The sequence below is a fragment of the Fusarium verticillioides genome, chromosome 4 (assembly GCF_000149555.1).
Source record: "Fusarium verticillioides 7600 chromosome 4, whole genome shotgun sequence".
Taxonomy (NCBI): Eukaryota; Fungi; Ascomycota; class Sordariomycetes; order Hypocreales; family Nectriaceae; genus Fusarium; species Fusarium verticillioides.
Window position 1 is genome coordinate 3,110,427 of NC_031678.1, and position 22,730 is coordinate 3,133,156.

Consider the following 22,730-nt stretch of genomic DNA (forward strand, 5'->3'; position numbering starts at 1 on the left):
TTGAGCTGATTCTACTATCTTATGGTCCTAGAATGACTTGTTTATTCTTTGTGACAGCTCAAATGTGGCTGCATGAATTATTGCGACAGAGAAGGTCGGTGAAACTATCCAAACCAGCATTTTGCTTCTAATCGAGTATCCCGGGAGCAATCAGCTTAGCCATCTGTGGTAGTTAAGCCTAGTTGAAATCAATACTGTTTTGTGGCGAAATCGATAGATTGGCTAGCGTTGTTTCTTCGTGCGTAGGCGAAACCTAGAGAGTCAAAGCGCTGTGATATCGGCAGCCACTTTCGCTGACCAATATGCACCACCCTACACTTGCCAATGAAACAATCGCCATAGCTAGTTGATGACATTCTGGGCCTGGAATATCGGTTTTGGGCTTTTAACTCAGCTGTCCATGTCTCGGTCTAGACTCTGTCCTACCTTGCAATCGCGAAAAGGCTGTAAGCCGATTGTTTCTCCGCGAGAGTCAGTCTCATCAGGTTGGCCATATCTTTGTAATCGGGAAGGGAAAAGTCTCAAGAGACACTGCAACTGTACTTCCGATACGCTGTCATGAGGAGTTCGATCAGTAACGTGACCATTGAGGCGGCATTCACCACGGTTTAACCGAAGTAAACGCAGTTTGGCATCTCTATACCCCTTCGCGCTATAGATGCATGGCTCTTGAAACAATATTGGGGCTTGCGACTAGCAGTAATGGAACGAATGCGGTTACTGCGAAGTAAGCTTGTGAATAGGTTCATGCTTGTCTCACACTGAACCAATGACTCCAAAATATGATGGTGAAAATGATTATCTAATCCCCTCAGATATCGATAGGCGATAAGTAGCCTGTGCTAGATTCAATATGATTGATAAGGATTAAAAGCTAGGACTGACGCAGCTAGTCACAGTGTATCAAGCACTTAAAACACTGCTACCATTTACGACCAAATCATAGAAACTAAGCAAGTGAATATCACAAACGAGGTTAGATGTGGTGTAATAGTTATCACTTTGAACAGTATGCATTATAAAATATACTATCATGCAAAAACAAATCGCTTTCCTTCATATCAAATTCGTAAGATCCCAAACTCCATTCAAGTAAATTATACAACCTCTTTGGACTTGTTCTCAACATAAACAACCTGTCCGTGAGTGTTCATAGCAACGCTCTCCTTCTCGTTGTACACAGCATCCTGCTGCTCAGCATCACGGTTGCCGAACAGACCAATCTTGTACCAAGGAAGGTCAAAGAGTCTGTCCATGCTCTCAAGGGAACGGCCAGCAGTCTCTGGGACTGAAACAACAACCCAAATACCACCCACAACCAGGATAGCAGCGTAGGTCCAGAAGGTGCCATTGGGGTTGATTCCACCCTCGGATGTTGGCAAAAGCATGTTGGGAGTGGCTCGGCTGCTACCGTATTGGCAGAGGAAATGCAGGGTCATGGCGAAGGAAGTACCGAAAGCTCGGACACGGAGGGGGAACAACTCGGCAGTGAGAATGTAGGACATGGTGTTCCAACCAAGAGCCCACCCGATGCCAGAAATGTAGATCATGGCCATAGCACCACGAGCAGCAGGGGAAGAGCTATGAGGCTCTGGGACGGCAGTGAGGAATGAGCCAACGTAGATCATAGCAAGAGCTTGCAGGGCAATGCCTCCGATGAGAGCACGCTTTCGGCCGATGACATCGACGAGGAACAGAGCGCAAGTAATGGCCGAGATTAGCTTAACAATGCCGAAGAGGGCTGTAACAAGCAGGCCAGTCTCAGAACCCTTGATACCGAGAATGGCGAAGAGATCGGGGGCGTAGAGAGTGATAGAGCCAGCACCGGACCACTGAGCGAGAACCTGGACCATGCTGGCGAGATATAGACGGTAAAGGTTGCTGCTGTTGAGGAACAGCTCCTTGCATGTACCGAGGAATGAGTTGTTGACACTCTCAAGCTCGTGCTCGTGGGCCAGCTGAATTGCGGTGATTTCGCGGGTGATGTAATCGGATTCCGGATCTTGCTGTCGGAGGCGGGCCATAACAGCAGTAGCCTTCTCAGTCTGACCTTTCTTGATGAGGAAACGAGGGGATTCATCAACGAAGAAGCTAAGAATCAGAATCAAGCCTGCAAACATGATGTGAAGGCTGGTAGGAACGAGCCAGCGGGCGTGAGTGGTGTCGCCCATGTGCAGAGAGCAGCCGTAGTTGGCGAAGTAGGCCAAGACGATACCAAGGTAGACGAAACCGGAGAAGACGCAAGTGCAGAGACCACGAACAGCTGTTGGGGCGATTTCGGCGAGATAAACGGGGCCGACAACGGCTGTCTGACCAACTCCGAGACCTGCGATGAAACGACCGGCGTAGACGGCGCCGAGACTGCCGCCGTTGGCCATGAAGATGACGATTCCGACGATCCAAACAACGCAGAGCTGTCGAGTGGCCCAAATACGTCCGATTCTATCGCAAATGAGGAATGCGCTAGAGAAGAAGTGTCAGTGAATATTTCGTCAGAGTGCATAATGATTGGTACTTACATCAATGCACCTCCAACACAACCAATCTGAACCATGGCCGAAACATTAGCCTTGATGTTGGCCTGTTCAACAGTAGAGTAATCCTCAAAGTGGATGTATTCCTTAAAGTCCTTTGACTTGAAAGCACCCGAGATGAGACCCTCGTCAATACCACGCGCCGCACCCATGAGGCCGAAAGCAAAGACAGCAAACCATAGTCGCCAGTTAAAGACGCCCTTAGGCTCACCGACATCGCCCAGCTTGAAGATGTTGACGGGCTTCTTGACAACGCCTCCAGCCATTGTGAAGTGTGTGCTGAAACTGAAAGAGGGGAAGAGAAGATGAATTGGGGTGGTCTTGACTCTTTAAGCTTTGGGATGCTTGGGTCTGGACTGAACTAGTGATTGGGGAAAGGCTTGGGGTTCGAAGGGGGACCCTGATCTTATAGGGGATTGAAACGAGGTCACTAAGGTGGTTGCCCATGGGGTAAAAATGTAAATCTTGGATCGGGTGATTTACCCCGTGGAGATTGAGAAACGGTTCGGTTTGTCATTGCTGGGTTTGATGGAGTTGGTGATGGCTGTTGATGGAGACAGAATGTGTCGTTTTTTGTTCCCGCGGGTAGAATTCGCCGACGAAAGAAATGGGTCGGGATCCCCGTTATAGAGGGTACCCGTGCGAGTGCGGAGAAGATTGAGTTGGTGGCGAGTCAACAGTTGAAGGGAGCGAAGGGAGCAGTCTTGCGCCCGAGAAGGCTTCCAGAACACTACCGGTATAGTGGTATAACGTACGCAAGCGTCAAGTCCTTTGAGCTCTGAACACTGCATCTAGACTTACTACACCTCATCTGATATCCCACGAGTTCGAGATGAGATCACCCCAAGTCCCCGTGATCCCGGGGCCATCTCCGCATTCACAGATTAAGCTTCATCGGTGAACCCCGCAACCTCCAACTCTTCTGGTCCTAGCCCCTTTGATCTTTGCCAAGACGGGGCTTAGATCGATGCCAAGGCCCATTTTTCTCGGCACGAACGGCACATAAGAAGCCCTGATGCCCCGGCCTCGTCCTACCCTTCATCGTCACTCATTTGCTTGCGCTCCCTCGCTCTCGACTCACGAATCCACCTCTGGCCTGATGTTGCTCGCTCCCGCGGGTACGATCCCTGGAATACAATCGTCCCGCGGATGATGGTCGTTGATTTCTAAGGAAGACACTTCCCGCGGTCAGGGAAGAATTCACTCATCAGCTGAAATTTCGAATTTTTTATTGTTTTTCTCCCGCGCTCGGGAACTCTTTCTTTTTGAACTCTCCGAATTTCCAGAGGCTTTGCGATGAACATGACGAATTATTGCCTTTGAGCAAGTATTTCAGTTCTCGACGTTTTGAAAGTACCGAGGAATTGCAGTTCTGCCATTGACGTTTCGCGCTGCATCAAAACTAGAAATTGGCTTATGGAAATGCGCTTATTCTGGTATAGTTTTGAAGTGTCTCGTGCGGCTGAGAAATCCCGTTCTGGCATTTCCCGTGATAAGACGAGGCTCTGGCGGCTGACGGCCAAACCAGTTACCCTAGGAGCGATAGTTCAGGGATAAATCAATCTTTCAACGACATATAGGCAATCTTGCAGGAAAGTACAGTTGGGGGAATGAGAAGTCAATATAGTAGCTTAGTTGTGTTTCTCCCGTTGTGAAACTTTATTGCCCAATTGTAAATATGCTGCTTTTGAGCAAAGTTTTGCTTCAAAACTGATTTCAGTGCGTTTCATGATTCAACCTTGAGCTGCAAACATCACCCGACAAAACTGAGGCTACGAGATGGCTGCTGCCTATAAGGTTAAGCTTTAGGCTGCGACGTTTATAGCATGTTCATCTCTATTCTCTAATCTGCGATGCTGAGTTCATAATCAGTTCTTCACTCATTTCACTTGTGAATTGGAAAGTCCTGGATTAGACTGTCGACTACCTGGGCAACCTCCTTGGGTCGAGAAATCTGCGGACTGTGCCCGGAGCCCTCGAGCAAACGAGTCTTCCAAGCTTCACTCCCTCCGCTGGAAGCAATCATGCTCTCCTGGTCGAAAAGGGGAATGACGGCATCCTCTGTTGCTTTGATATACGCCAGACGACCTTTGTATGACTCTTCCTGCCATGCTTGAGGGGGAACAATGCCCATATTGGCAGCCATACTCTGCGGCTGCAACTGTAACAGTGCCCATTGTGCCTGCTCATCTGAAACATCGGGTCGATAGAAGAGACTACCAGGGTCTTTGGCGACAAAGAGACCGGGAGAAGGGGTATCCCAATTGACATATGGAAGACCGCCTAAGCTGCGAATAACAGCGCCTTGATCCATGCCTCCCGGGAATATGTAGCCACAGAGAATAATGAACCCCAAAACTCCACCTGGTAGGTTGTTCTCAGCCCGCTCGGTGAGAGACAGTCCGGTGATAGCCCCGCAACCAATTGGTCCGCCATATGAATGCGCTAACACGACAACTTGTTTGCCTTCGGCTAAGAGTGGTTCCAGGACACTTCGCACGTGCGCTACATCGTCGAATTGTGTCTTGCCTGGTACACCAGATACTGAAGGCAGATCCAGGTTCTGAGTGACATATCCGAGGGACTCTAGCTCAGGGATCTGGTACTTCCAGGCCCAGGAACCATGCCAGGCGCCGTGGACGAGAAGGATAGTTGGCTTTTGGGTGGGCGACATATTGGCACGCAATAGGGAAAGCTGTACAGAAGACAATGAGAGTTAGTGATTTGTGAGATTCTAAAAAGTCGGTGTTGCTGTCAAGATGCGCGAATAAGCCCAATTGGCATGTGTAGACTATAATCTTACGGATTACGTCACAGATGCAGACAATTGAAGCTGGCCTTGGCTGCCAAGGAGACGCAAGCAAGCTTGGGACGTCCAAGCTGTGTGACAAAGAGCCTTAGACCAATTGAGTATAGATTTGGTGAACTTGACATTTCTTTAGGTTAGTTACGTGTTTCTGGTAGCTCAGGTTTAACATGATTTGCTTTGGGACCGAATGCACTAAACCAGAATCAGGTACCTAGCGAGACCCTTGCCAAAGTTTGGGCTTGAGCCTCATCAACGTCGACGTCGAGAGTCCTCGTTTATTCATTTTGATCTTCCCAGTTCAACAACTTGGAACCAATTATCACATTACTATCAAGCAGTATAGGTCTGCGATCTTTCATTCATTTATGGCCAAGCTTGAGAAGTCAGGCGACACGTTTCTCAAACACCATGTGAAATGTACATCAAACCCCAACACTCAAGTACAAGCACGACAATGATGCGGCAAAGAAGACGCAGATCGCGATCAGAACCAGAAGATTGAGATGATTGACAAGGTCAAGTTCCGCAACAACAACAATCCCGAGTCGAAAAGAATCTTGGACGAGCCTGGCCCAAGGCACGACCCCCAGCGAGAGGACATCAACATGCCCCGGAGCATCGATGCTGGGAAGGTCCGGAAGATGTTGCATGGTGTAGGAGTAAATGTTGACATTCGATAGTGGCATAAGGTAAGCTGGCTGAATCATTACTAGTATGTTGAGAAGTGAGGACGCCGCACAGACCGTTCACCGATCAGTTGTCGTACGCGTACGGGCAAGTCCTTTTCCACCACTCCGAGTCATTTTGTCACAATACTAACCATGTAAGTCGCAGTGGAAGTCATCTTGAGAGTGTTATCTTGAGTTGACCGACTTGCTTTCATCGACCAGCTTACCTTGTGTGTGTTTCGTGTGCTTTGACCTGATCATCCTTGCGGACGAGCAGCAGGCAGGTCAATCCAAAACCTTCTTGCAATCTGTCTACAGTTCGCTAACTTGATCCCAGCACTTATTTATACACCTCTGGAGTCAGTCATCAGAACATCTAGCTTTTCAGCCAAAAACAAGATCTTAGGCGATTGTGAGGGCGACGAGTATTTTGCCTGTATGTGTTTATTGGTGTCCGTTACCTTTGTGGCCTGGAGGCTGAAACCTCTTTCAAAACCCAAACCTTACCGCAGTTTATAATGATACTTCCATGATTTTACTCTCGTCGTCCCACCTTGTGATATAATATGCTCAGTCTGCATTGCTGTTTGGTGCAACAAAGTTCTGACTCAACGCGGAGGGGCTTGAAGTTTGAGTCTCATTACGCTTTGTGGCTGTGTGAGTCTAATTGTAGCCTACAAAAGGTCACTGTCCCTCGCATCCCCAATTCCCTCATTCAACAGACCATCACCCTGCACATCCTTTGTCGTCACAGATTCCATTCCTCCCCTTAGAAATGATAGTGCATCCTTCATCGCTGGCTCCAAGGCCTAAAGCTACATTCCTGGATCTTCCATTAGAGCTGCGCCAGCAAGTCTACCATGATTACTTTAAAGTCGATGGCGGTTATGTCTACGATGGCGACTCCGACAAACTGGTTCGAGCTGATGGCCAGCCTATCAGCATGTCCCTACGCTATGCTTGCCGATCTGTTGCTGAAGAAACAAAGTCAATCCCGTTCAAGCTCAATTCCATCACCTTCTCGGCCCTTTATCGCAAAGACCTTCAGCATCAAGCAGCAATACACAGTAACCTTATTCGGTTCCATTCCGTGTTGCTATCTGAGCTTTTACTACGAATGAGGTATTTTGTAACTCCTGAAATGTTTGATCAGGTCGATGAGGTGGCTCCACACTACCTGCAAAAAATCAAGAGTCGCATCAGCAGCTGTATTCGAGAGGATGAATACGAGGATTCCGAAGACAATGGCTCTTTGTTTGACCGTGAGGACTTCCAAGACGTCACTGAGTTCGACGAGATGGGGGCGGTGTTGTCGCCTGTTTGGATTGGAATGATAGCACCGTTGGATTTCAACTCGCTATTGTTTGTATCCTCCGTCAAGTCAGTGCGAAGAATTCAGCCGAGACAGCTAAGGCCATTGATGAGGTTCTGCCGGGTTGGAAAGATTCGGCCTCGCCTGAAGAGCTTTTCGATTTGTCATTCGATCATTGGGATATCCCATCACTGTCCCGCCTTTCGGAAACTGCAGAACGTCTGCAGCGGCATCACTTCCTGGACAGCTTGAGTAAATGGCTTCCGGTACAAAGGAAATCCAATCCCGCGTTATTTGATGCAAGATACAAGGGAACAAAGTATCTATATCGCCGAAAATACTGGTTTTCAGCTACAGCTGCTGCGATAAGATTTCTGACCCGGATGTCATCAACTCAACGCGGTTATCTCCAAAAGTTGATACTAAACGAAGACAGGATTGCAGTTGGGTTCCCCGAGTCTCATGCAATTGGCATGATTTCCTTTTGTAAACAAAACCCGAAGCTTCATGTTGAACAGCGGGTCGACGTTTGGCAAAACCTCGTCATGAGTTCAGAGTCGCCCAGCGCCTACAGACCGATCGGTATCTACTTTGAGCGCAGTGAGCCTGAAGCCGGAGAGGGCCACTATATGGACTCAATCTCTGGGCCAGATCAGGATGTCTTCTTCTCTAATTGGGTTGTGCATGGAATGGAAGTCGTCAGGGCGGGAATGCCTGTCGGCTCATGGTCCGTCGTTTTTGACGGTAATCCAGACTTAAACCTTGCTACCGACTTGTTCGCCACGATTCTCAAGCGTACCATTGTTTGGCAGACCTTTTACGCCGACTGTGTTTCGTTGGGCCTTTTTGCAGACCCGAGCCATGCTGACTACCCATTCGCCACTATTGCTGCTTCAGAGGAGAGCCCTACAGAAAGTAAGAGAAGCTCAATCTCCCGATGCAACTTCAATCTGGATCGTCCTTGGAACCTAGATGAGATAGCCGCCGATCACAACGTACATAAGGAGGCCTTCAAATGGAAATTGGACTCTTGGCTGGATGTTGAAATTAGTCTGAACTCCCCCTACCCTCTCAGATTTTCCATGTTGAGCCCGACGATAGACCTTGAGAAGCTACGTCTCAGTTGCTTTGAGCGGAAAATGATAGCAGACCATTGATTTCCAACCCATCCAGGATGCAGTCGGATTTCTTGGGTAATCAACCAATGAAAAATCATTACTCATAATTTCGATATCAGTTTGTCACTACCAAATTTTAAGATAAGCTCTGTTCAATCTCAAGACGTTCACAAAAGTACTCGCGTTGTGTTGGCTGTGTGTGTCTTGTTGAAACGTCATCTGCTTGGAGTATCAATCTGAAAACCATGAGTGACGGATAGATTACGTGCTCTAAGCTAGTATTCTAGTGAATCAGAGCCCTCTGAAAGCTGGCTAAGACTGAATTTAACTCACGTAAGTCTAAAAGACCAAAAGAGCGCCCGACAGTGAAATAGGATGTCCAAAGGCTTGCGTAGATACTAATCTTGGCTAACCTAAAGCCTTTTCGTCACTTTGAAACGAGATAAGATAACGACTGGCCCACTCTATGAGGCGAGTCACGAAACGCGCTGAGTCACACAGAGTCTAGCTTCAGTCTACTCCGTACCAATCATTGTTGGCCTTCTATGACCCATTGAATTGCGAGACATGATTGGATTTCTCGTAAACCTGCAAGCAAAGCCCCATTTTCATATCAGCCACTCTCAAGCAATTTCTCACAGCCCCGGCGTTCTCATTGGCATAAAACAGTCTCGCCGGTACCTTTCACCTCCAATTTGCAGTCTCGTAACAAGCAATAGGACCTTTTATTCCTTATAGCCATGACAGCCAATCAGGCCCTCGCGATGAGGGACAAATTCAAGCGAGCCTCGACTCCCAAGGTCAGAACGGGATGCATTACCTGGTACGTTGATAGCTTACCGCCTCATTTCTCGTAAAACATCACTAATTAGGAAACACTGTAGCAAGTGAGTCCAAGCATCTTTCTCAGCCCTCTTGGATAAAGCTCATGTGTCTCCTCTCTTTAGAATCAGGCACCTAAAATGCGACGAAGCAAAACCTTTTTGTCGACGCTGCCATAACGACAAGATGAAGTGCGACGGATATGCACCTCCCAAGCCCAAGGCTTCAAAGCGCTCTAAGCGTCGAGATGCCTCCTTGAAGCCTGGAGTCTCTGTTTCACTCCCACTGCTATCTATGCAGACCGTTGACCAACTCTCCTTGTTATCAGACCCTGAAAAGGGCTACCTTCAACATTTCCTTCACTGGACAGCAAAGCAGCTTTCACCGTCGTCTGCTGCCATGAACTTCTGGCTCAAATACGCCCTTCCGATGTCATATCACTACGATGCCATCCGGTACAGCATGATTGCAGTTGGGGCATCTCATCGAGCCTACATGGCCCAAAGTCTACCTTACTCCCGCCCTGATCACCTTCAGCGTCCTGTCATCCAACACTACAACAGAGCCATATCTTCGATTCTCCCCATAATGTCCGCACCTTCGAACAAGAGCATTCACTGTATACTAATTTGCTGTCTACTCTTCATGACTTGTGAGGGACTGACTGGTCGGTACGATGAACTCCTGCAACATCTCGCGGCCGGCGATACGGTATTTCAGTCACTGAGCTGTCAAAGCTCCTCGGATACCTCAGATATGATAGAGGGACTTGTCGACATGTTTAGCGAAATGGGCCTTGCATCGTCTGGCTACATGGAAGACCATCCATTGCCGGGCATCAAGAAATGGTGTCGTCGTGAAACTGGCACTGAAGCGAGTGTTGACTCACCGTTTGCAACGCTCAGCGAGGCCTCGTATGCCTTGCATGAGCTAAGGCTGCACCACGACTTCCACCCATGGGATCCGGAGAGGGAAGACGGGTTGGTCAACGACAGCGCGTTTGAGGATATGCTCCGTCGCTGGAATTCCCGTTTCGAGGCTTTGACTCAACGATTGATGCCAAGCTTGTCCAGTGATGAGATAGCGCATATCCAAACTCTGGAGCTTCACTACCAATCTCTGCAGATGTACATCAACGCGTACGACAACAAAGGAAGACAGCCTCCCAATCCATTCAAAGGCTTCATAGAGGCCGCAGAGAAAGTGGCCGCACCTCTCATAGCACTGGACCAACCTACCTTCTCACTAGACGGGTGTCTGGTGTCTGGTCTGTCATTTGTTGCCATCTCGAATGAAGGCGGGGATGAGAGGCTCCAAGCACTTGACCTCCTTCGCAAGCTGAACCACCGCGAGGGCATTTTTGACAGCAACGATATCGTTGAGATGCATGAACTGATAGCCATGGATATGGATTGGGGATCTGGCTGTGACTCTGATTCTGACTCGGATATAGAGGAACTTGATCCGCCGTTAAGAGCTCCGAAAGGAATACCGCAGATGCTTGAGGTGCTTGCTCGCAAGACTGGGACGAGGAGCAAACGGCTGGAAGGCCTGTACCGATAAGAGGATACCAGGTTCTATTAGGGCTACGCATGCAATATATCTCCATAGTAATTTGCTAAAATTCATAATACCTTTCCATGGCATATATGGCTTGAAAAAGAGGGGCGAAGCAACTTTTTGTCCTGTCATGGGATTGAATGTAGCAAAGCATTACCTCTGTTGCATTTCCAAACTCTAGTGTTGCCTGGCAACCGTATTAAGCATTCAATATCTACTGAATAAGTAGGGATAACTCTGCTCCACGATCGGAATCTGTTTTACAACGAGAGGCACGACGAGCATGTGACATTGATCAATCCTCGACAGCCTTGAGAGCGAGATATTCGACCTCTAAACCGCAAGCAGTGAAGAAGGAACTTGGCGAAATAAAATGAGATAAAGACTTTCTGTGGGGATCTCAGTTTGCTGCTCTGATCTTAGTCTCGGCTATGTAGCAGCGAACCGACATGTGCATCTCACTGGGGGCAAACCGGAAAGTGTATTAGGTTCGACGTCATTCACCAGCCCATGCCTTCCCATCCATCCAATTTATTTCCTTTTACAATAGAAAAGGCCTATCAAAACATTTCACATGGTCTTCCAGTATTTCAGCTCTACATAGAATCTATGAGCTGTTAGGCCTACATTATACCATTACTAGGTCAAAGTACAAGAGTAAGTTCACTGTCGTGAGATGCGGATTTAAAGTGTTCAATGTTATGTTCATTTCAACTATTGACAAGTGAAAGGCTATGTACAAGGTTTAAATGCAGCACAAGATCCAGCTATTTACAGACTCATCCATCACCTACTGAAGTCACTTACAGTGTCTTCTTAGCCCAGCCAACCTGTTGGTTACCACCATCGAAAACGACGAACGCAGCCTTGAGAGCAATGTCACCAAAGATGTTGATGCCAATGTCGTCGCTTGGCTGGATACCACCAAGACAGGTAGTAGATCCGTCCTGAACAGGGGCATAGTTGATGTAAGAGCCAGGGATGGTGATGGTAACGCCGCCAACAACGAAGCTGAAGCTCGGGAGGGTAGCAGAGCAGCTGAAGACATATCCACCATAGCTAGAGCTGTATCGGGCACCGCTGACCTTGGCATAGTATGCGGAGTTGACATCGTCGGGGAGGAGGAGAAGAGTAGTACCAGTATCAGCAATACCAGTGATGGGGCTCCTGTTGATGGCGGCGGAGCCAATGCCGTATCCAGTAGAAGTAAACTCCCAGAAGCCATCGGAGGAGTCGACGGAGGCATATCCAATCTTGCCAGTGTAGGCAGTGCTGTCAATGAAGCCGAAGTTGTACTTTCCGGGCTTCTGGTGCTTCAGATCAGCGGTGAAGACAGGAGAGCTCAGGGTGCTGGCAGCATTGTCGAAAAAGGTCTTCTGCTGTGTAGGCTTGACGGTGTTGATGGAGCTGAAGCCAAGACCGAGGAGACCATCGAGGCCAGTCTCTTGCTCGAACTCGGAGGAGACCTTCTGGGCGGCCTCAACGGCCTGGGAGCTCACAACGAGGCCACCGACAGAGACCTTGTCCTTGTAGACATCTCCAGAGGAGGAGCTTCCGTCACCATAGCTGATCTTCCATGTAGCGCCAGAGAGCTTCTTGGCTGTGCTACTCTTGGCAGGGTTATATTCGTCATGACCGCTGCTGCCAGTAGTCTCGGTGCTGAAGACCCAGAGATCAGAAGAGCCAGTGTCGAAGTCCAAGTTGAAGGTCTGAGCAGGAGTACCGATCTGGACGGGTGTCAACCACTCAACATCCTCGTCGGAGGGTGTAGTCGTGGCGCTGCCGCTACCACTTTGACGCTTGGAGTGGGCGTGAGGAGGTCTCACGGCCTTGACAGCCTTCTCGAGACCCTTGGGAAGAGGAACGCCATACTTGGCGTAGACGTGGGCGAGGGCGAGAGGGCCGTTCTTGATGAACTTGGGGTTCTTGACTTGCTCAACGGTGAACTTCTTGTCCTGAGCAGCAGGGGCGCCGAGGGCAATGGAAGCAAAGGCCAAAGAGGCTGTGAGGAGAGCGTGGATGGAAGGCATCGTGATATCGGTGAGAGGCAGAGAGATAGAGATGAGTGAGTGAGTGATGATGATTTGTTTCTAGGATAGATGGTTCCTATCTCAACTTATATATCTTTGCTGACTCAAAGGAGTCTGACATTGATTGAGAGGTTCCGCCATATCTCCATTTGGTGATGCTTCATCTATCTCTGGCTCACACCTCGCTCGGCTTCCAACATCCGAGCCACCTTCCGAGAAAAGAGGCACATCTCTGACGTGATTAGTCCCTTTGGACCGCGCGATAGATGCCGGACCTAGATTCCTTGGCTGATCTGTCTATGCAGCCTCCCGTCCTTGGCATCTGTTTGGCTTCTTGGCTACTCCCATGAATCGTGGCAGCCATGAGGTGGTCGCCCCACAGCCCCAGCAACCCCTTTACCTAACAAAAGGTCTTCTCAAGGCATCTTGATTGCAGGAGCGGAATTAGCACGTCTAGTAAACAACGAGCAGTTCCGCCGTGGCGCGACAGGGGGGCATCGCCAGTCTTGGCTTAAGCACCTACCGAGAAGGGATGCTATCGCCGACTATGTCCGGAGAATTCGGCATTGCTAAGGCCCTGATAGGGAGCTGGGTCGGGACTCGGCAATGGGGAGGAGGGACGTTTGTTATGGGTGCAGCTGAGACCTAGGATCTATCCGTGATTAAACTGCTTTCGTAAAGGAACTATTGGTTAGTTTATCATGTGAACTCTCAGGACATAACCATTCTAAAACGAGTAGGGGTTGCCAGGAGGGGATGCTATTGGTCGAGGCGGCGGTTACGATAAGCGTAATGAACAAGTTAGATTTCGTGATGCGGATACCCCTGCAGATCATGCCTTATCCGCTCTTAGTCGCGTGGGTTAGTGGGTGTTGGGCGGCATTGCTCCTTTGGCCCTAGATAGCATTAAGTCATGCGTTGATGGCCTCTTGACCCCGGACGAGTCGCTTCGAAGCTTCTATGCAGATCATTCTGGAGGCCGTGCACCAAGAGCGATTTACTTTCACAACCAGACAGCATGGCACATTGAAGATGAGGCTTCAACAAGATCATGCCCGCAGCATTTTTCAACAAGATCTGATATTATTCACACGATAGATGCCAACCCGTATCCCCCAGCTCCAGCTGAGGCATTAATCAAGCACTGGAGTTCACTGAGTCTTCAGGGTAGCTAGAGACATCATTGCCGAGGTCTCTGATTGCCCCTGTCAGGATTTCGGACGACATGCAGGGATTCGTCAAGCTAAACGCTTTGATGATACAACACAGCACTAACAAAGTCCCTAAAACCAAGCTAAAATGAGACAAGTGCAAAAAGTCCTGTACAATACCATCATTCTTAGACTATAGCAGATAAGAGATGCTGCAATCATAATGGCTGTGACTCCGCCAATGAGCACATAGTTTCCGCAACCTCATTGTAGAAAGCCCGTATCACAGATCCCTCCCCATGATCCAAATCACCGTTCAGGCAGCTCCTTACCGCCTCTTGATACTCTGTCCCCATGAAGTGAGCTAGCCTGTCGTCTACCTTGCTGAGCAGCACTTCCTTGAACTTGGCGGGGTTTTCGTCGTCGCGACGCAAGCTCCATGCTACACGCCATAGACCAATTTCGAGAAGCACGACGCCGAGACTGTAGATGTCGAAGCCTTTGCGGTATGATTCCCCTGGAATACCCTGTGCGGAAGGATGACGATAAAGATTGAAACGTACGCTTTGTTCGGGCTTTTCGGTGGTCTCATCGGCTGAATCTGGACGGGAGAAATCAAATCCGACGAGGTATGGCTGAGACCAGATGGGCTGGTTGCGCCGCACTGGAATCATGACATTATGGCTTCTGATGCTCTTATGGAACCATCCCGCCGCATGAAGGACGGCCAGTGAGAGTGACAGGGTATAAGCCATACGATATCGGTCACCCAATGTTGGTAGAATCTCAGGCGTTGGTGATTTGATCAACGCTTGTAGAGATACCAGATCTGTTTGTTGACTGGTTCCTAGAGGATATCCAAAGATCAGGCCATATCGACTCTTTTCAATGTCATCAAACACTCCTAGACAGTTGAGAGTCAGGAGTTCTTCGGGTTTCGCATCAGCGTGCAAGAGCCGCGCAATGTTCTGTATTCTTCCTCTGAGTCTGATCCCTTTCTGTCCTTTCCAGGTAATGTCGTAACGCTTCCACTCGATCACTATCGGAGTATTTGAGTCAAGTGTTCCAAGGCTTCTTAATCCGCCAGCGACATCATCATCTTTCAAAACTCTGACTCTGTCTGAGCGAATAGTGAGATCAGCATCACCAGTACTGCTTTTAAACGCCGCGACTCGTTTTTCCAGGTCTTGATCTAGGTCATATCCCAGTTGGCGAAAGTTGATAGCTCGTTTGAGCTTATCAGGTTGTATCACATGTTGAGTCGAGTCGCTGTCTTGAAATAGTACTTGCTGGTTGTTGCTGATATGCTCCAGCGACAAAACAGTCTGTGAAAGGGCAATATTTGGGTCTCGAGTCGGTAGCAAGCGATACAAGTCGCTGAGGACTGCGCTTATTTGCACAAGCGTCTTATCATGCTCTTCCGCCCCACCGGTCACTAACTTCAGGCGCTCGAGTGCAAGTTCTGATCTCGAGGCCTCACGAAGTGGTTCCAGTGACTCGAGTAGTATTTTGACTGTTGTTAATGAGGCGAGAACCGCATCTTTGTGTCTCTGAAGAATTCGTTGTTTCTGAATGTCGATTCGCTTAGAGGCCGGTTGATCAAGCCAGTCTCTCTGCCACTGGTCTAACAAAGCCTCTTGGAGTATAAGCTTAGTACGCAGCAGACCCAAATATCCATCGAGACCTCGTAGTGATTTCCATAGTCCATATATCCTTGCACAGGCTGTGACGGCGTCCAGCAGGCCACCAAATGCGCCGATTCCGAGCCCGGCCGCTCCGACCTGGAAATCCACTAAATCGCTTACCATGATGCTCTTGGACCAGTCACTAAACAGACACTCTGGATTTCTGGTTAATTCAAGAATAATACCGGGAATATGAGAGCTTGAGCCGCATACCATCACCTGCGGGGTTTACGCACATTCGTGGCGGGGTAAATTGATAATCCGGTGAGTCCTGCAAGCTGAGGTCATGTGTCACCCGAGAATCATGATATCAAGCTCGCGAGATTTACGAGATATTTTGTGTTTCTCATCCTGTAGCATAATCGAAATGGAGTTCTCCTCAGCATTCACCTTCCAGCGACAGCCTCAAGAGAGCCAAGAACCCACTAGTGAAGCTCCTATTCCCGTTCCATCAACTGGTATTCACTGTCCTCACTTTGCGGGATTTATAGCAGTATCCATCGCAAATGGTGGCAACACTGTAGGCCTGCAGCCTGTGATATCGAATGCTGCCCCCACCTTCCAAGATGTATCCCTTGGTGGTGGCTCGTTCGATGTTCGAAAAGTCAAAGCGTCTTCTTTTCCGATTGGTCTGGGTACGGAGATCTTGAAAGGTCGCAAACATGTCGCTGTTAAACATCCAAGAACGCAAGATGACGGTTCTGTATCCTTTGCCGACATAGCCTTGGAACTACAGATCTTGAGGCACCCTCCTGTCCAGAAACATGAGAACATCGTTGACTTATTGGCTGTCATGTATCACGATACCGGAAACAAGAAGGAAATAACTGTTGTTCCCGCCCTTGTGCTTGAATATGCTGAGTATGGATCTCTCAAGTCATATCAAGAAGCAGGCTACGCACGGTCGCTGCATGAGAAGCTAGACATTGCTCTAGACGCAGCAAGGGGTCTTGAAGGCCTTCACGAAGCAGGAATTGTCCATGGCGATGTCAAGCCCTCTAATCTTCTTGTCTTCAAACATCCAACCAAAAAGACCATTGTTAAAATCAGCGACTTTGGGTTTGCGATGCCCATGCAGGGTGGCCAGCTCATCGGCAGTACCGAGGTCTACCGTGCACCTGAAGCAGAGACAACAAATTTCAACAGCCGGTATGTTCGTCAGCAAGACATTTACTCTTTTGGTCTGACGCTATGGACGATTATCGGCGACGGAGTGGCTTATCACAGCACTTTACCAGACGGAGATAAGCTTGAGAATGTTTGGAAGCTCAAAAAGACTAATCTAATAGCGAGCCTTGCTACTTTCAATGTCCTCCATCGTCTGCGAAACGAGAAATATCCACTCATGACTCTTGCGAAAGTCATTCTCACCTGCTTGCAGTGCTCTCCGGAAAAGAGATTCTCAAGCATGTCCAAAATTATCGATCATTTCGAAGTTACAAAGTCTCTCGTCGACAGCATGGATGGGCGTGATGCTCCAGATGCCAGCGCCCTAAGAGCTGCGCTTCCTACCTTTGAGAGCATCGTGTACAGAGCCAAGATCCCCACGACAGATGACGAGAGATCCGAAAGGACGATTCTCAAAGGCCTTACTACAGTGGTCTTTGCATATCTCTCCGAGGAGCTCGATCTCCAGGGCAACCCTGCAAGCATTGATCCATGGCAAATATGTAACATGATGACTCATTTCTTGCCAAAAGCCCACGAGCGGTACTATTCCTCATTCAGTCAAGACGAGAGTCCTTTTATCGCCGCGCTCCAGGGCATTTCCAAGGCCAGACTTGAGAAGACGATATCAGAGCTCTTGCCTACCATATCGCAACTCTTGCCCAGGGAAGCCAGTCCAAGCGGAACAAGTGACGCTCAGCCTCTTTCTGCCGTGAATGCATGTTTACTCATCTTGGACTGCGCTGGACTCTTGAATGAGCCTTTCAATACCGAATTGTTCTCATTGTTAGTACCCTACCTTAGCCTATAATATGGACCAAAGCTAGTTTTCAACCCCTGAGCTACTTTGCTAATTCATGGATAGGGTTACCACCCAGTCGAGAGCGGAACCAATACAGCTTTTTAAAGACGAAGACTTCATCCCTGACGTATGTTTTCATATCAATGCAAAGATGCAGCGGAACTAACTCGATTAAGATTAAGAAAAGCTCAAATACCCTGCAAAAAACTCCAAAGTCAGCCCAGGTCGCCCTTTTCAATAGTCTAAAGACTATCTTTGAGACATCCAACAATCAGAACGAAAGATCACAAGCCGCCCTAAGCCTTGCTAGTGCCTATACGGACGATATAGGAGTTGAGTACAATTTAAAGTCAGCGTCTTACTATATTCGCCAAGCAGCCCAGCTCGGTTCCGAAGAAGCCCGAACTCTCTATATCTCCCTGTTTTCTCACGTTCCTGACCAAGAGGCTCCTGATGATGAGACGCTACGTACCTGGGTTGTCGAGTCAGCACAAGCCGGAAACCCAGTTGCTCTTCAGAAACTGAAAAAGGACTGGCCTTCAGAATGGCGACAAGTCAAGCAGAAGTCTCAGCTAGATGAACTGAATCGTCTTGGCGTCAACGCTAGCGCGTCTGAGGACTTATCTTCCATGTTGCAAGTCTTGTCTCTAAGGGAAGTCGAGTTCTCCTACTCCAGAGATCTACTTTTATGGAGTATTGTTCTTGACAAGCCAGATGTGACAATGACCTGTTTGAACCAGAATCAAAGCTTGCCCGAACTAGCTCTGCAGAATGAGGAGACGCCTGTACTGATCGCAGCTCGTCTCGGTCGAAAACGCGTTCTGGAGACGATATTACGACACCCCAGCTGCCGAAGTGCAGCACAGATGTCCAACGAAAGAGGTATAACGCCTCTTCACTGGCTCTGCTCCTTCGAAGACGAAGACCATGAGGCCATCGCAAGACTTATGGTCAGCAAAGGCGCCGAGCTAAACTCTCCTGCTTGTGCAATATCACGCACCCAATATGGAATAAGAGTTGACGAAGATGGAATTCTGGCTCAAACCCCTCTTCACTGGTCTATCACACAGAAGAGACTGTCTGCCGTGGATGCTCTCCTCAAACTGGGTGCTGATCCAACATTCTGTATGGAGGTAGAGGAGGGGGAGGGATCACACCTCTCCCCACTCGAACTCGCATGTGGACTTTCCTACTCACCAGTTGTCGAGCGTCTTCTTCGAGAGCCGTTAGTTCAACCGGAAGCAAGCAAGCTGAAGCCAATGGTAGGTGGAGGCGACCTTATGTATTTGCCTCTTTTCCACGTTATATCCGGAACCCCTCGTTGGCAGCGACTGTTGACATTGGGAGTCGACTTTGAGTTGGAGACGAAGAAGACAATGAAAGCCTTGGTTGAGAGCGGCGCACCTACGGATGCTGTCTTGCAACTTGAAGACAATGTTAAGATGGCAGCAGTGTTTGCAACGGCGTACCATCAATGCGCGGCAGACCTTATGGTTTCCGGTCTTGAGCTTGGCTTCGCGAAGCAGATCAACGCTACCTTTGGAAGGATATCTAGTGGAGGCTCTGCTCTGTTTCTGGCGATTACGCATGGCGATCGCGATATGTTTCAGGCTCTTGTCGACGCGGGTGCAGATGTCAATGCGGTAGACGCTGATGGCCTCAACGCACTGCACCGTGCTGCCAAAGAAACAGATGACGTCTACTTCATTGAGAAGCTTCTGGAAATGGGTCTTCCAGTCGATCCAGTCACGCCAGAGCCTTTCAGCGCGTTCTACACTGCCACTTACAGTGGAAACCTTACTGTTGCACAGTATCTGTTCGATCATGGTGCGGATAGAGACCGCATTGCTAAGTCGATTAGCAAGAGTATTATGTCAGACATGCTCTTAACAGGCACCAGGAATGCCCTCCATCGTGTCAAGTTCTTGCTCAGTCTTCCAGACCGCAATGACTCTGATGGATTCTTGGTAGATATCGGCCGTGACACGTTTTCGTTATTCCATTTCGCAATTAAGTATGTTGGAGAATTCGCGGAAGAGAATGAGGTTGCTGGAATTATGATTGTCGAACTCCTTCGAAAGTACAACACTAAAGACCAGCTTGACAACACAGCGGGACCATACAAGATGACTCCAATTGCAGTAGCCGCCGAATCTGGAAACTATTTCGCGGTGAGAAAACTTCTCGAGTACGGCGCAAACCCAAATATCCCGGATAACTATGGACGAACGGCATTGGACCTGGTGTACAGGAGATACTGTTATCCAGAAATGCTTCCAGCTCTTAAAGAAGCAGATGTGGATGATGAGAAGATGGTGAATAAGATTTTGAAAGCGGCGAATGAGAACACGACCGAGGTGATGAGTCTTCTCAAGTCATTTAACGCTGAGACCAAAAGCTGGGTTGCGCCGTCGTGGATTGAGACTGATAATGGATTTCGTAGCTTGGATTGGGTTTTGGAGTGCCTGCGCGAACAACGTAAATCTGGTGGTGGGTAGGTCGGGTCAAAGGAGCTCAACCCTCGCCTCATAGTAGAAGAAGTCTATTTCATGGGTATGTTCGGATTGCTATGTACAGTCTATAATTATGATATCTATATGTTCCTTTATTAATTAATTATTCGGGCAAGCCTTTTCAAATGTGGAGTATGGTGAGTTGTCCCTCACGATGTAGACCTCTCCCACCAGTATCAGACAGCCAACAGCCATCGAGATCGCAATGATGGGGAAGTTGACGCGTGCGAATTCGTGACTCTTCACGTGAATGTGCTTTCGGGCAAGGATATCTCTCCAGAGAAGACCGGCTAGTGATGCGCTAAAGGCCGTGCTGAATGCTCCGTAGTTGACTCCGACGGCCATACTGTAGATCGTACCCCAGTATGTTCTGTTGCTGATGAGTTGGGCGTCGTGGCAGTTGATTTCTTTCCAAGCTTGGATGATGCGTGATAGCAGAATAGTGGTGCCAATATTAGTGCCAGAGAACTGAATAAAGTCAGTATCTTACAGTGAATTAAGACGATTAGGGGAAACTCACGTTGGACAAGACACACGAAAGGAAGCCCATTCCTCCGATACTTCCAACTGTGCCAGTACGCTTGGACCAATGATACCAACCATAGGCAAAGACGTTGACCCATCCCTTACTTACTAGTGCCTGGACTAGCACAAACATGGCGAAAGCAAAGGGCACTAGTGCGAATGGAAGATGCGCCATGACGGCCATGACTGTTGGGAACGTCTCTTGCAGCCACCCATAAGCCTTTTCGAGTGAGGCATAACCCTTTCTAGCCTCGGATAGAAGAGTTGATCTTTCCTCGGGTTCTGTTTCCATGGGTCGAGCAGCCTCGAGCTTCTCTGGTTCCATTTGAGGACTTGGCAATGTTGATAAAGCTTCGGGATGCAGTGTGTTTTGATCGCTGGGTGATGAAGGACCTGAGTTGGGTGATTGAGGCAGTGATCCTGAGATGATGACAGGACTATTTCCGGCGGTGTTTGATAGAATCACCTTGGGGATAGAATGTGAGTTGGGCTGGTCATTGGAGGTTTGTAGCGGGGTGAGAGAAATGCCATGAGTCTGGCCATAATCTTCCGAGGCCTGGTTATCAGGAAGACCAGTCACCGTGTCGGTATCCGGTTCAGACTTATCCTGTGAAGTCCCAGCATATTCAGCTGCAAATCGAGCGCGTTCAGCTCTGGCACGCTCCATCTCTCGTCGATAATGAGCTGCCGTTTGCCGCGTCTCCTTGCGATGCAACCACCCAAAGCCTAAATCCCAACAGAACATGACAGTTGCCGCTGGAAGAGTCACCCAGAAAACAGGGTGCTCTCCACTTCCGGCACTAGCAGCATTGAGAGCCAGAACAGTGATGAGCGTCGCGGACATGATAAGCGCACCAAACATAGCGCCCTTTTTGTCAAGGAAAGGATTCATGATGTACGCGAGCGACAGCGTCATCCCCTCGCTTGCACTTTCGGCATCCTCGACTTGGTGCTGCACGTAGGGGATGTTGGGGTTCACGGGCCGTTGGGCCCTAGCCTCTTCTGGTAAGCTGTGCATCTCAATCTTGGAAGGGATAAGCTTTTCGTCAGCGAAGATGACGTAGAGCAGAAACGGGAAGAGGACAACGGCGGTGACGACGACGGGGACTATCATGTTGGCGGTGTAGACGATGAACTTGATGTCGAATGCTCCAGCGAGGACGAGGTTTGTTGGGTTTGACGAGACGAGAATTGCTGATGCGATGTTGGCGATTGCGAATTGAGTAAAGATCCATGCTCGTGGGCTCGTGATGTTGCTCGATACGCGCGTCATGTAGGCGAGGAAGGCCGTTCCAGATAAAATGATAGGATCATTTCCGATGAAGCTGCCGAGAAGGAAGAAGAACGAATAAAGGTAGAAGAACAGCCGATGGCCAACCTTTCCTCCCCACGACAACACCTTGAAGGCCAGCCATCGAATAATACCCGACGCATCGATAGAAATAGCAATATAGGCCAAAGTGATGAAGAAGACCATAATATCGATCGGGTGGATATTATCAGCGCCGATCGTCCCATCGTAAACCTCTTGGCGTCCTATCGCAGAAATAGCTAGTAGAAAGAGATCCGCGATCAAAGGCGCAGTGATGAAATTGACAGGAAAAGTGACTTTGACAAAGTATTTCGAGCATCGTGAATTATCATGAAGAATCGCATGATGTGTCCTCGGGGGTATAACTCGCAGTTTGACCGCTAATCCGCATATTAAATTGACGAGGGATTTTGGGATGTAAATGGGCATGTGAAATGGCCATAGGACGAGAATATCTGTAGAACCGGGTCAGTGCGCGCTGTGTATCGTGTGAGAGGGTGTTTCTCACTGGCGAGTACAAAGACTATCAACGTTACTATTGAGCGCCATTGTCGTATCTCGCTGGTGTCGACGCCTTTGACCATGATTTTTGGCTGAGGGGATTCAAGTCGATTTTCGTCAAAGCCAAAAGTCAAAAGTGGCTCTCACTCTCAGGTTAAATAAATCCAGCGAAAACCTGACGACGAATGTGGGTCGTATCTAGAGTGGAGACCTTTACGACA

At 48.8% G+C, this 22,730-nt stretch overlaps 8 protein-coding genes across 9 annotated transcripts; 3 read left to right on the forward strand and 5 right to left on the reverse strand.

Moving 5' to 3' along the window:
* Positions 1–1,002: 1,002 nt before the first annotated feature.
* Positions 1,003–2,800, reverse strand: FVEG_11886 (hypothetical protein; the record flags this gene model as incomplete). The annotated part of the gene is made up of 2 exons (XM_018901207.1): positions 1,003–2,463; positions 2,520–2,800. The coding sequence occupies 2 exons, from the start codon at positions 2,798–2,800 to the stop codon at positions 1,098–1,100; spliced, it is 1,647 nt and encodes a 548-aa protein (XP_018759648.1). The 3' UTR covers positions 1,003–1,097.
* A 1,524-nt stretch (positions 2,801–4,324) lies between these two features.
* On the reverse strand, positions 4,325–5,285 carry FVEG_11885 (hypothetical protein). The gene has a single exon (XM_018901206.1). It carries the CDS (start codon positions 5,206–5,208, stop codon positions 4,420–4,422), a length of 789 nt encoding a protein of 262 aa, XP_018759647.1. The 5' UTR covers positions 5,209–5,285; the 3' UTR covers positions 4,325–4,419.
* A 1,501-nt stretch (positions 5,286–6,786) lies between these two features.
* On the forward strand, positions 6,787–8,480 carry FVEG_11884 (hypothetical protein; the record flags this gene model as incomplete). Its single annotated transcript, XM_018901205.1, has 2 exons — positions 6,787–7,373; positions 7,397–8,480. The coding sequence occupies 2 exons, from the start codon at positions 6,787–6,789 to the stop codon at positions 8,478–8,480; spliced, it is 1,671 nt and encodes a 556-aa protein (XP_018759646.1).
* Positions 8,481–9,092: 612 nt separating this feature from the next.
* FVEG_11883 (hypothetical protein) lies at positions 9,093–10,970 on the forward strand. 2 transcript variants are annotated; one of them, XM_018901203.1, is made up of 3 exons: positions 9,093–9,264; positions 9,326–9,328; positions 9,389–10,970. In XM_018901203.1, the coding sequence occupies exons 1-3, from the start codon at positions 9,182–9,184 to the stop codon at positions 10,824–10,826; spliced, it is 1,524 nt and encodes a 507-aa protein (XP_018759644.1). In that variant the 5' UTR covers positions 9,093–9,181; the 3' UTR covers positions 10,827–10,970. The 2 variants fall into 2 exon arrangements, with proteins under 2 accessions (XP_018759644.1, XP_018759645.1); XM_018901204.1 differs by having other exon boundaries at positions 9,326–10,970.
* A 656-nt stretch (positions 10,971–11,626) lies between these two features.
* On the reverse strand, positions 11,627–12,853 carry FVEG_11882 (hypothetical protein; the record flags this gene model as incomplete). Its single annotated transcript, XM_018901202.1, has 1 exon — positions 11,627–12,853. One exon carries the CDS (start codon positions 12,851–12,853, stop codon positions 11,627–11,629), a length of 1,227 nt encoding a protein of 408 aa, XP_018759643.1.
* A 1,077-nt stretch (positions 12,854–13,930) lies between these two features.
* Positions 13,931–16,088, reverse strand: FVEG_11881 (hypothetical protein). The gene is made up of 2 exons (XM_018901201.1): positions 15,903–16,088; positions 13,931–15,844 (listed from the first exon to the last, which is right to left on the reverse strand). The coding sequence occupies exons 1-2, from the start codon at positions 15,925–15,927 to the stop codon at positions 14,223–14,225; spliced, it is 1,647 nt and encodes a 548-aa protein (XP_018759642.1). The 5' UTR covers positions 15,928–16,088; the 3' UTR covers positions 13,931–14,222.
* FVEG_17123 (serine/threonine protein kinase) lies at positions 16,050–20,303 on the forward strand. The gene is made up of 3 exons (XM_018906389.1): positions 16,050–17,642; positions 17,722–17,785; positions 17,835–20,303. Exons 1-3 carry the CDS (start codon positions 16,057–16,059, stop codon positions 20,154–20,156), a joined length of 3,972 nt encoding a protein of 1,323 aa, XP_018759641.1. The 5' UTR covers positions 16,050–16,056; the 3' UTR covers positions 20,157–20,303.
* FVEG_11878 (hypothetical protein) lies at positions 19,851–22,626 on the reverse strand. The gene is made up of 3 exons (XM_018901200.1): positions 22,517–22,626; positions 20,692–22,463; positions 19,851–20,639 (listed from the first exon to the last, which is right to left on the reverse strand). The coding sequence occupies exons 1-3, from the start codon at positions 22,590–22,592 to the stop codon at positions 20,271–20,273; spliced, it is 2,217 nt and encodes a 738-aa protein (XP_018759640.1). The 5' UTR covers positions 22,593–22,626; the 3' UTR covers positions 19,851–20,270.
* Between the last annotated feature and the right edge of the window lie 104 nt (positions 22,627–22,730).